At 37.5% G+C, this 12466-nt stretch overlaps 1 protein-coding gene across 4 annotated transcripts in view; it reads right to left on the bottom strand.

Annotated features, from left to right (window-relative positions):
• Positions 1 to 12466, bottom strand: part of LOC103041313 (A-kinase anchor protein 7) — a 63735-nt gene that overhangs the window by 46241 nt on the left and 5028 nt on the right. For all 4 annotated transcript variants that reach the window (XM_022662641.2, XM_007259688.4, XM_007259689.4 and 1 more), the window contains exons 3-7: positions 11666 to 11814; positions 9940 to 10076; positions 7759 to 7919; positions 5462 to 5574; positions 320 to 467 (exon numbers count right to left, since the gene is read on the bottom strand). In XM_022662641.2, the coding sequence (XP_022518362.1) occupies positions 320 to 467; positions 5462 to 5574; positions 7759 to 7919; positions 9940 to 10076; positions 11666 to 11814 (708 nt within the window). The remainder of the gene's footprint in view (positions 1 to 319; positions 468 to 5461; positions 5575 to 7758; positions 7920 to 9939; positions 10077 to 11665; positions 11815 to 12466) is intronic.

Here is a 12466-nt window from a genome sequence, read left to right as displayed (position 1 = left end):
GTTAGATTATACAGTCTGTTACATTACATAATAAATACTGAAATATGTTAAGGGTATAATAATATATTATTTGATAAATTCACAATAAGTTCAAAACAATAAAAAATAAAAAAAATTGGATATTGCTCAAATAACTGTAATTAATTCTCCTATTCCAAATCGATGCAGCTGATTGGCCACCTTCAGGTGAATGCACTGTGATGCATTTTCACACCCCTAGCACAGGCCTATACACCTAAACTTTTATCCTTAAATGCAGCAGCAATTTCTGTCCACATAAAGCCAAAACTGAGACATAGCAAAACGTTTTTTTACTCACTGAACCTGACGGTTTTCTCGCGATGGTAATATCCATCTGCAGACTTTTTCTTCAACATTGAGCACAAGTCCAGGGTACACGCACTCTCCTCACCAAACACTCGCTGCTCAAACGCAGCATACAGAGCAGGGTCCAGCTTCTTAATTCCCTGCAAAACATACACACACACACACACTCTGAAATGAGATGAGCTCCAACAGATAACCCCCCACACATACACACACCCCAGGAACATATTGTACAGTAGGGGTGGGAGCCGTCTGTTGAGGCTGATAACCTTGGCAGGAAGTGTGTTTGGGGGGGGTGGGGTGGTGGGGTGGTGGTCTTTAGTCCATCCTGAACAAGAAGACACAAGAACGTCAAAAGGGTCAAAACACGTGAGTGTACGTGTCATACTGAAAATCCCACAAGCTAAAAATAACCATAGAAAAACAGCCCAATGACTCAAAACGCACGACTTTATAATATATCAACATCCAGTTACAAGAAAAACACAACAAAGTGTATCTGTATAACTCTATATAACATTAAAATGTATCCAAATAACCACAAAGTCAGTGTATTTACTGTAATAATCCTATATAACATAAAAATATCTCCAAATAAACATAAAGTCAGTGATCAGTGAGTGATCACTGACTTTATGAGTTAAGTACAGTAAATACACTCACAGGCAACTGACTTTATGTAGAATAACCCCTAAATAAAGAACGTCAGTAAGTATATACTGTAGTTAACTCTATATAATCTTAGAATAACCCAAAAGAAACATAAAGTCAGTGATTAGTGAGTGATCATTGACTTTATGAGTTAATTACAGTAAATACACTCACTGACGACTGACTTTATGTACAATAACCCCCAAATAAACAAAGTCAGTGAGTGTATTTACTGTAATTAACTATTTATTTGGTGTTATTCTAAGATTACATAAAGTCAGTGATCAGTGACGGTATATACTGTAATTAACTCTATATAATATTAGAATAACCCCAAATAAACATAAAGTCAATGGTCAGTGTGAGTTTTGTTGACCTGTATTTACCTCAATATAACATTACGTAGAAAACATGACAATAAATCCAAACGAAAATAAAGTGAAGGTCACAGTGTGTTAATTGTAAAACTATGTTTATTAGGGTTTATTCTAATGTTATCAGATAAGGATTTAAAACAAAAAGCATGAATCATGGGATGCCACTACTCTTGTGTGAACAGTTCAGGCAGGTGGATGTGGTGTAGTGGTGTGGGGAATGTTTGCTGGGCAAATTTTGGGCTGCTAATATTAAACAATTATCGCTTTAATGCATAGGTGTCAAACACAAGGCCCGCGGGCCAAATGTGGCCGCCACGTCCTTTTATGTGGCCCGCGAGAGCTTGTAAGATCTTAGTGTCTATAATAAATATGTCAGAAGCGTGCTTTGACCAAAAACTATATTTCCCAGAATGCTTGTCGATTGTATTACCCGCGAAGTTACGGCTTACTGCCACTACACGGCAGTGTAGTCACTGATGTGGAAACCCTCCGGAGGGAAGGTGTAACTTCGCGGGTGGAATTGAGACATACAAATGTTTATCCCATAATGTCCAGAAAAAGAGAAGTTGATGCAGACGGACGGCTGTGCTTCAAGGCGAAAGACCGGTATGCCTTTTGTGTTACGAAGAGAGTTACTGACCAAAATAAACACTTTTTAGGAGAGATATAAGTTGTGTGTAAATATTTAGAAGACAATAGCTGACAAAATCTGTTTTAATGACGTTAATAAACATCACTGTGACAGCGCTAGTCGCAGTTTCACCGCAGCAAAGGACGTGAATCACTTATCTAACCAGCCTTTACTGATTTCTGCCCCCAATAACCCTTTCAATAACCTCCAATAGACTTTAATAGTCTTCAGTAGCCTTCAATAGTCTAACCTTGCAGCCGTGGTGTGTCCACTAAACTCAACTCCGTAGTTATAAACATCCTGAGGTTAGCAGCGCGCTAACTGACCTGTTTATAATGTAATCCCAGCAGTGACTCCGTGACGGCTGCTCTAAACGGCTGCTGTTAGCTGCTTGGGCTGAAAGATGAACTGTAGAGAGCTGCATTATCCGGTTAGTGGGGTTAAAACCTTTATTTCATACACGGAAGAATTTAAAAAACGCTCCAGACTGGCTCAGCTGAGCCCTGTAGCCCGTGGCTGGGCTGTAGCTCTGACTGAGTAAAGACAGCGGGCTTGTGCCGCTGCTGCTGCTCCGACTAGTGGTTGGATGAGGAACTGCTAAATCTGTCACATGTTCTTAACAGCTCACAATTTTGATTTTATATTTATTAGGCCTCTTTTCAGTATCAAACGTTTTGATCAAAGTTAATATAACTTGTATTTGATGTCATTTCTATTAACTTAAATAGTTTGGTTCTTGATTGATGGAGTTTTTGGATTTCATAACATGACAAATTAAAAGGATTTATGTTAAGAGAGCAACAAGCAAACATTTTTTCCATGCAACTGTAATATTTGATTGAATAAATAATATATTGAGAGTTATTTAACATTAAGGAGTAATTACATTCATTTTATATTACATTTGGTTACATTTTATTACATTCATAAGTTACATCTGGCCCTCAGAGGACAGCCAATGTGGCCCTCGGCCAAAATCAGTTTGACACCCCTGCTTTAAAGGTATAGCCTATGTGAATTTTGTTGTTGAACAATCCCCTCATAATCACAGTGTAGTTATTCTAATGACTACTTGCACAAAGCAAAAGTCCTCTCAAACTGGTTTCATGAACATTACAAAGTGTTCAGTGTTCTTCAGTGGCGGTTCTTCCTGGTCTACTGATCTAAATCCAGAAGAACACCTATAGGATGTGGATGAATAGGAAATTCACAGTATAAAAGTGTTCCTGAAAAACTGTGAGGGACTGTGTGATGCAATCGTGTCAACATGGATCAGAATCCCAAAGGATTGTTCAAACATTTTGTGGCACAAATACATTTCAGTTGCTTGACAGCAAAAAAGTGGATGAGTTTGATTAAAACAGAATAAAGCAATGAAAAAGGACAATACTAAAAAAGAACAGAAAGACTGAATGAATGTGTTTGCACTGTTTAACATCTTGCGTGAGTTATGTGTTGACAGATGGAGCCGATACACACTGTGAGGACCCGTCTGCTCTGACTGAAACACACACCCAAACACTCTCTCTCACTCTCTCTGTTTGTTTGTTCTTGTTCTATATTATATCCCCACATTTTACCAATTACTCTGACTGCACAGCCAGCCAACTCTTTAATACAGCAGCAACAAACACCAAAAAACCACAACATTTGGCTTAGAAGATTCTTTTTGTTTGTTCTACACAATTAGAGTTAAGAGAGATCAAGCTGCAATCTTTATTACTACACTTAGAGAGGTCAGAATTTACTCCAGTAACTCAATATAGGGGCAAATCCAGGCACATTGTGATTGTCTACGTTCCAATCCAGATATGTGTCTGGTTTTATCCACATAATGGTGTTTAGAGCACCATCTGGTGTCCTCGAGGTGCAATGCGCTTTATTCACCTAAGTCACCATCGTCTACCAAAACAAGCAATGCTGCCTCACTGCTGCCTTTCCAAGTGCACTTCCTCAAAAAGAAAGAAATCTTATAAAGATAAAACCTTCCGTATTGTCCACAAAAATCCTGTATTTCACTGTGAATGGAGTCACAAAATCAGTAGAGATCTCTATTTCAGTTTAAGTGTATGTTACTGTGCTAGCTAGCTAGCTAAGGCTAGCCATATTAATATTAACCAAGCAGCCAATCTAGCCAGATAAACATTAGCAGTGCTAGCTAGAGCTAGCTAAACCCAGTTCTCTGAGTTTGACTTATTAGCCCTAAACTGGTTATTTTCTTAGTTTAACATCAAAACAAGCAGGGGTAAAATGTTAGTCAAGCGAAAGCTCTTTAGAGTAGCCTGCTTAGCTACCTAGCTAGTTACTATCCCACCGTGAGTAGCCCGGTCTTACAAGAGTGTACACCTTCATGCTTAGCTGGACTGTATTTGGCATTTAACGGTCATGTTTGCATTCATTTTATGACTGATTTGATATTACAGTTTAACATGGACACAAAAGTAAGTTCAGAATGTTCTTTAAGACAATGGTTGGAAATTAAAAGTTGAAGAAGGATGCTGTGTCCAAGTTATTTGCCTGGACAGATAGTTCAGTATAGCCTGTAAGAAGGACTGTAGTTAGACGAACTTCAAGATATTTTTCTACAGTCACTAAGTTGGTTAGTAACAAACTAGTTAGCAAGCTAGCTAACACGTGAGTTTTCAAAAGATTTATAAAAAAAAAAGTCTGGAGTAATACCGAAGAATATTAAAACTATCACGGAAACGCTCTGTTTTTCAGAACAGAGTGGACGCTAATGCTAATGCAAATGCTAAAGAAACCCAAATCATAGCATATTCACTTCAATATAAAAGTCTTTTTTCACATCATAAGTCAACAAATAAAAAGATATCAGTCCAGAGAGTCCATCATTGACTTGACTAAATGATTAATGTATCTTTCTGATTTTAGTCTCTACAAATTAGCTATGGATATTTTTTTGAAGTAAACAATTTCAATAAGGGCGTCTGCTAAATACCCCAAATGTAACTGTAATGTAAATAAATGGTCAGGCAGGAGCCTGGATTATAAGATATAGATAATATAACACACATTATAAAACACTTTTTTTAAACTGTAACAAAAATCTAAACTGTGTGGCTGCAAAATAACCTAAACTGGACATCCCTACAATCCATTCTTCTCTTTTTCTGACTCTGATCAACGCTGAACATGAGAATAAAGAGCTTCTAGATTCAAACTTATTACTGGATTTTAGCAATAAAAACTAAGCAGACGTAATAACATAATGCACCACATTACCATTTAATGTCCAAAACAATAAAATAACACATTAACTTTACATCTAATTCAGATCATAATACAATCTCTCCTGTTCTACTTACACTTTTGAGATGGATTGAAAGTTTATAATCTTCACCTTCAACACAGATCCTCTACTTATTTCAGTTAAACTACCAGTTACTAATAATTAATATAAACAAACAGCCTTACCATGTTTTCACCAGCAGTAACTGAGAAATCAGAGTCTCACCTGCCGACGCAGTTTGGGTGCTCGTGAAAGCTTGATGAAGGTCAGATGAGGTTTGAAGTCTTTTTGATCTCCAGACGAGACGCCTTTCTCTTCAAAAGCCTTCCTGACTGAGTCTGGAGAGAGAAAGAGGGACAACAACAAGGAGCAGAGAAAGTAGAGAAGACGAGAGAGAGAGAGAGAGAGAGAGAGAGAGAGAGAGAGAGATAAATAAGGACTGATTAAGGCTATTTACAGATCAGAAGAGGGAGGTCTAAAACCGCACCTCCACTTTTATTGTAAGACAAGGAGATAATCAATAAAGAGAAACAGAGAAAGAGAGAAGAGGGGGAAAGAGAGAAGAGGAGAGAAAGAGAGAGACAAGGGATGTGGACAGATATTGAACAGAGATGAAAACTGTCTGGTCTAACATTAGAACGGAGGTTCCACTCGGCTTTTCATATCTATTTCCCGTTATACATGATGCAGCTGAGGGACTGGGAACTCCTCCCCTGCTATCCAGCGTTTAAAGGTTTAAGCAGGTTTAGCAGGTTTGATGTGTTTATCAGACTTTCCTGATTTAAAGCAATAGTTTGGCCAGAAATGTCCCAAAAATGTCTCACAATGCACCGATGCAAGGTCAAACTAGCAATACTCACCCTCCTACTCCTTATTTCAGTTTTGTTTAAAAAACCATTAAATGATTACATATTTTCTGTAGTAACTCATAACATAATCAGGATGTATCATCAGATATTAAGGAAACATGCTGAGTTTAAGCACTGGCAGCTCTTGACAGCATAGCTTCAGCCAGTAATTTGTTTTTACTGTTTAGTACCTCACATTAAATCTGTGTGGGATTTAGCCTCTGATTCTGCCCATTCCTAGGGTTGGCAACTATGGACAGCAGCACGCAAACAGTGTGCTGCAGCTAAGGAAATGTGTGAACGTTCTAGTTTTCCCTTAAACAGGTAATCACTGAGCTTCAGTAAAATAGCTGGGTAATTTATCACCACCACTAGCGTAGTAGAGACGAGTATTTTGGACACTGATACATATGATCACTGATCAGCTACAGAGTAAGACTTGTCAATGCTTGCCACTGTGTGTCAATCTGGTAACCCACATCTGGTGAGGAGAGGGTGTTTGTTAATTGGAGTCATTGCAAACATTTGCTTGCATATATTGCTTAAAGAAAATTCTGATTTACAATATTTCCTCCTTAATCAAAAAAAGGGTTATGGGACGAGACTTGAGTCCAAGAATGGTGTGTCAAAGGAATACAAGTACAGGATGGGGAGATTTAAAGTAGGGTTAAAAAAATTGAGTAGGAAGACATTAAAGGGAAAAATACAGGAGTGAGACAGAATTGTTGAGTAAAAGAGTGATAACACAAGAACATAGTGAGAGAGTGATGAATATAAAATGAAGTGAGAGAATATTATGGTGTGAGGATGGGATAAGGGTCAAGAAATTAGTGTAGGTAGTATCATGAAGTAAGAGTGTAATAAGGCTTAAGCATAGCGTGAGAATATATCACAGAAAAACTGATAAAGGTAAAGAACGAAGTGACAGAATTTGGGAGTGTGAGAGTGAAAGATAAAGAATCGAGTAAAGGAGTATTAAAAAGTGAGTAATAGGTGAAAAAACAGTGTAAGTGATTACATTTAATACAGCCCCTTCTAAAAGTATTAGAAAAATGACTCCAATTTCTTTATTTCTGCTGTAGACTGAAAAATAATGAATATAAAATCATGATCCTCTTTTTCTTTACATTTTAGCCTTTACATCAGTTTGGTGAAGGTAAAGTTTTGTCTTATCATCCATAATGAGTCCACAGGCTTGTCTTTGCACTTCGTAGTAAATTCTACCTGTGTGACATCTGTTACTTAGTACACAAGTCATGACTTTCTAATTTAGAAAATTTTGAACAGTTGTACTGGCTATGGTCAATATTTATATATAGACAAATCCCTGTGCATTTAGAAGTAAACAACATAAATGCACAGTCTGCACAGGTAAAACCAAAATCTGAAACTGAGCATAGAGAATCAGCTGTATTAATTGTTAGAATAATCAATGTATCGGAACACTGGGAAATAAAACACACCTGACAGTCACATGTTCCAATTGTTTTTCTCACAAGAACAATGGGTGGGTTCATACAAAAGGTGCTATCTTCTAAAATGTGTATGGAGCATTAAGTGAGAGTATAATGGAGTGAGAGAGTGATAAAGGTAAAGAAAAAAGACAGTATTAGTGAATGATAAGTGTAAAAAGTGAAATATAGGAGAATTAGTGAGTGATAGAGTTAAATTTACCTGCGATATCGATCAGGGTGCTGAGATGCTGTCCCTCTTCAATCTGAATGAAAGCAACTTCCTGTCTGAAGTGACCAATACCACGGAAGGGCAGCATAAGGCTCCGCCCACCCAGCAGGGACATCAGTGTGGGCTGCATCTCCTCTAGTGCTAAAGCAGCACTGGTGAACAGACAGACACAGACACACACGCTATTAATCCCTTAGGAAGTGCGCTGACGTATTAGAGGAATCACACACAACAAACCACAGTCTCCATAATAAAACATATACACGCAAACGCACAGAAAAAAAAACATGCACACAAACCTGGCCATTAATTCTGTAAATACCGCAATGATGACGCATGTACGACAATTCCAAACTAACACATTGTACAACACACCACACTAATGCACTCATTAAAAACACACACTTTTTGGCAGGTCTCTCCAATCATAACGTCTGCCCATGTAAACAGCATCAGATTACTGCCATCCTGTTATATAACTGCACATATTCATCCTGCCTAAACACTGTAATATATGGAATAACGCAAGCAAGCATAAACCATATGATACCACTGACAAGCCCCAGCCTCGCACTGTGATTGGCTGACAGAGCAGCATCTCCAATAACGGCATGTCAACATAATCTCTTTAAACATCAGATCAAAACATTGCAACCAGGCAAGGAGCAGAGGCTGTTACAGTTTAAAATAACAGGCAGTGTGAAGCTGCTGAGAAGAACTACTGCATTTTTTGCACAATTAGGCGCACCGTATTATAAGGTGCACTATCAATTAACGTCTATTTTCTGATCTATTTTCATACATAAGGCGCATTTTAAGAGACACTATAAGTCATTTCTAATTCAGCAGGTCTCTCCGCTCTGTGTTGGGAGGGGTTGGGGGCTTACTAGGTTAATTAAAGCTAAGCTAAGTAAATAAAACTGTAATAAAAAAGGCTTTCTTTTAAAGTCGGACGAGCGCTGGATGTAAATCTACACCAATTTATCTCCTGAAAACAGTTTTTTTTTTTGGGTGAGTAAAGTGCTTCAGTTTATTTACAATAAGCTATAATAAGCTAAGATTCACACATTTCTGAAGAATTAGCATTAGGGGCTAACCGCTGAGGAACCCTATGTGTTCTCGTAAGCCAGGGCGATATTAGCTAGCGGTTCGTCCCACGTAGTTTGTTTTAACACGGTAAACATGCAGACTACAGTCCGGTCATACTCACCTCTGAAAGGTCAAAGAGATAGCATGGTTTGAGGATAATGCTAATGCTGCTCAAGCAGTGCTAGCCGGGGTTAGCAGCAGACTACAGGCCTATAATACTCATTTCTGAACTGGGAAATAGCGGTTAGCGGCTAATGCTAATGCTACTACAGTCTCGGTGCTGGAGAACTAAACTGAAACTTCTGTATAAAGCTGTATCTCAGTGTAGCAGCTTTACTGCTCCTTTACTGCTCCACCTGACTGGTAAAATTCATACATAAGGCATACCAGATTATAAGGTGCACTGATGACTTTTGGGATAATTAAAGGATTTTAAGCGTGAAAAATACAGTAATGAAATTTATGAAATTTATGTAACCTATAAGCATCCAACAGAAAGCAATCCCAGCCTGCAGCAACGGAAACATCCAGCTGTTGGAATCAAATGGATCCAATTTATGTGTGTGAATGCAATAATAATCTATGTAAGGGTTTACATTAATAGAATAAAAGATAAGTGTGTTTGGGAAAACTGTATAATGCTTTCATTCTCAGCTGTACCAGAAGGGATACAGCTGAGCATGAAAACATACAGGTTCTTAAAGGCATCCTGCAGCACATTTGCCAACAGATTTTGTAGCTGGGCCTGTAGATCCTTTACACACATAGATGTAGGTGAATGGCCTCACAGTCACCTGACTGACTGCAGTAGTCATTAAAAGTGGCATTTTGTTTTAAATTAGAAGAAATCTCTTGTTACGTTAGTTGTTTTGAGCTATTGGAATTTTTTTATTTGTGTTTTATTAGTGTATTGTAAACAGTTGAAAGTGTATATCTTTTGCAGCAAATAAATCCAATATGTAATGGGATAATTCATTTATTGCATGTGTAAGGACCATATCCACATCTACTGATTTTCCAGACTTGTTATTGCTGTGGAATCGAAGGTGTGTGTGTGTGTGTGTGTGTAGGGGGAATACATACGCGTCTATCTCTTCCTGTGTGGCCAGGTGTGTGACGAGCAGTGTGATGTGGAGAGTGCCCACAGGAATTAAAGCTCTAGAGAGACGAGGCTCCTTCTGTAGCACTTCTGCCTGCAACTCCTCTACTACCTCCTTTATCTGAAGACACACGCACACATATACACACACATCTTACAAATAAAGTCATATTATACAATATATAGAATTTTATGTATTGGAACTGCCATGAAATGTCTGGTGTATAAATTTCACTTCTTTACTTTTACACTGTAGCAATGAAGCTAATGTAGCAAACAAGCAGTAAAAGCTTATATACAACAATTAGCGTGGTGCTAACTGCACATTTCAATCAACAACCACTCTCCTATTTCAGAGGTATTCAGCAATCTCTCAAATTTATATATGTTATTTCTGACTGTTTTAATCACTGTAACCAGCCTTACGCAGTCTGGAGAAAAGTATGAACAAAAGTATTAGGGCAGATGCTCTTCTTTTGTTTCTTTTAAAATCAAGGCTATTAAAAAGAGTTCATCTTGCTTTTTTTTTTTAAGTAACTGTCTCTACTGTCTGTATCACCACCCACCTCATTCATCAACCTCTCAACTCATCCTTAAAGTATTTGATGGAGCATCATAATTCCAGAGTAACATAGTTCCAATGTTACACAGTTCAACTTTGAAGGCTTTGTACCAGTCTAGCTAGGGCTGGGAGGTTAATCAAATTTATTTGATTAATCAAATTACTGTTTTTTTAATATTATTGGGATATTAAGTGTGATAATTGAAATTGTAAATCTGTACATATAGAGGCTGCTAGAGAGAAATTTCAATAGACAGACATTTGCTTTTGTCAGAAATTTGTATCTGGCAGTGATTTTCATATTTTACATTTTTCTGTACGTTTGATAGAAGGAGGTTATGTTTACACCATGTTTAATATAAAAGCAGCATGTAAGGTTAAGGGGTCTTGCTTAAAATTCACTTAAAAAAAACCTACTAAAATCATACATTGAATGTAAAGGAGGCAATAGCTTGTGCATCACTTTAAATGGCGCTGTCTGTTTATAAAAAAAAAACACAAGTGGTTATGTAAGAACTAAAAATCATAATCGTATTTGAGAATCACTCATATATTTAAAGAAAATTATATATATATATATATATTTTTTTTTTTTAAACACAATATCACCCAGCCCTACCTCTAGCCCATTATATTGGCAATACTGGTACTTCTGTGACGGGATAAGACAAGCTGTGTGCATTTGCACATTTGTGTCAGCAGTGGGTGCAAAACAAAGTAGCTTGATGCATTTATTAGATGAGGTGTGTCCACAAACAGTTAGACATATAGTGTATTAGCTTCCACAAAACTAATCATTAAAATGAATTTATTAGTTGTAATGAGTTAATGAACATAATGTATTTGTATATATCTATACCCATTTTTGTATTGTACAAATTTTATTATTTTTTATTAATTTCTATTATTAAATAACACATAATAATACAATTACTAGTCATCCTTGTAAACTAGTATGTGTTTTATATTAATAATATTGACCATAACAGATTTTATTTAATACATATTGTGTATAATAAAACAAAAAGCAGTACTTATTAATAATATAAGGACAAAATCCAGGATATACTACTATTACTACTACTACTATAATACTAATAATAAGAACGTATCTAAAGCAGATTATATAAGGTGGACTAAAGCTGCACCTCTGGGTTGGTGATTGGTATTGACACAAAGTAGTTCGGCCGAGGACAGTTTTTCTTTTTCTTCTTCTCCTCTCCGTCCTCCTCGTCCTCCACTCGTCCCTTCCCTGCTCTCTTTCTCTTTTTCTCTGAGCTTGACTCGCTGCCAGTGACTAAAAAACACACACACACACACACACAAAACACACACTCATTCTGTGCGTTACAGTCCTTATCTCCTCCCCAAAAGCTCATTAAAGTGTCAAAATCACACAATCTCTACAGAAGTGATGTGTAAATTGACTGTATGAAAAGCCAAACAGATTTAGAAAAGAGAGACACACACACACAACAGGCGCATTCTTCACACACAGAACAGGCCAGCTGGCCAAATCTGAATACGGCGGCCAGCTGCAGTGCTAGGACGAGGCTAGCATCACTTGGCAACCGAACGCTCAATCACTAAAAGCTCAATTAGTGAGAGCTGAGGGGTCCACCACTCCGCTGTCTCCTTCTGTACGATGCTCACAGCACTACACACAATAAACTTCTCACCTGGGAGAGGAGCGGGGGCTACAGCAGATCCATGAATTCAGTCTGGAGTTAGAAAGGTAAGAGATAAGCTCTTTTCTGCTGCTGCTTTTGTACGCTAGGGGGTAACAACTGCATCGTTACGCACAGACCTGAAGGCATCTATTTAACCACATTTACAAAGCTAGAAGCAAGTGATTAAACGGTTCTGATTCTAAAAAATACAACATACAGCTCTAGAAAAAATAAAGTGATCACTTCAGTTTCTGAATCAGTTTCTCTGATTTTGCTATT

Source organism: Astyanax mexicanus, chromosome 1 (assembly GCF_023375975.1).
Source record: "Astyanax mexicanus isolate ESR-SI-001 chromosome 1, AstMex3_surface, whole genome shotgun sequence".
Lineage (NCBI taxonomy): Eukaryota > Metazoa > Chordata > Actinopteri > Characiformes > Acestrorhamphidae > Astyanax > Astyanax mexicanus.
Note: the sequence above shows the minus strand (reverse complement) of the source record. Positions and strands in the feature narration are given on the sequence as shown.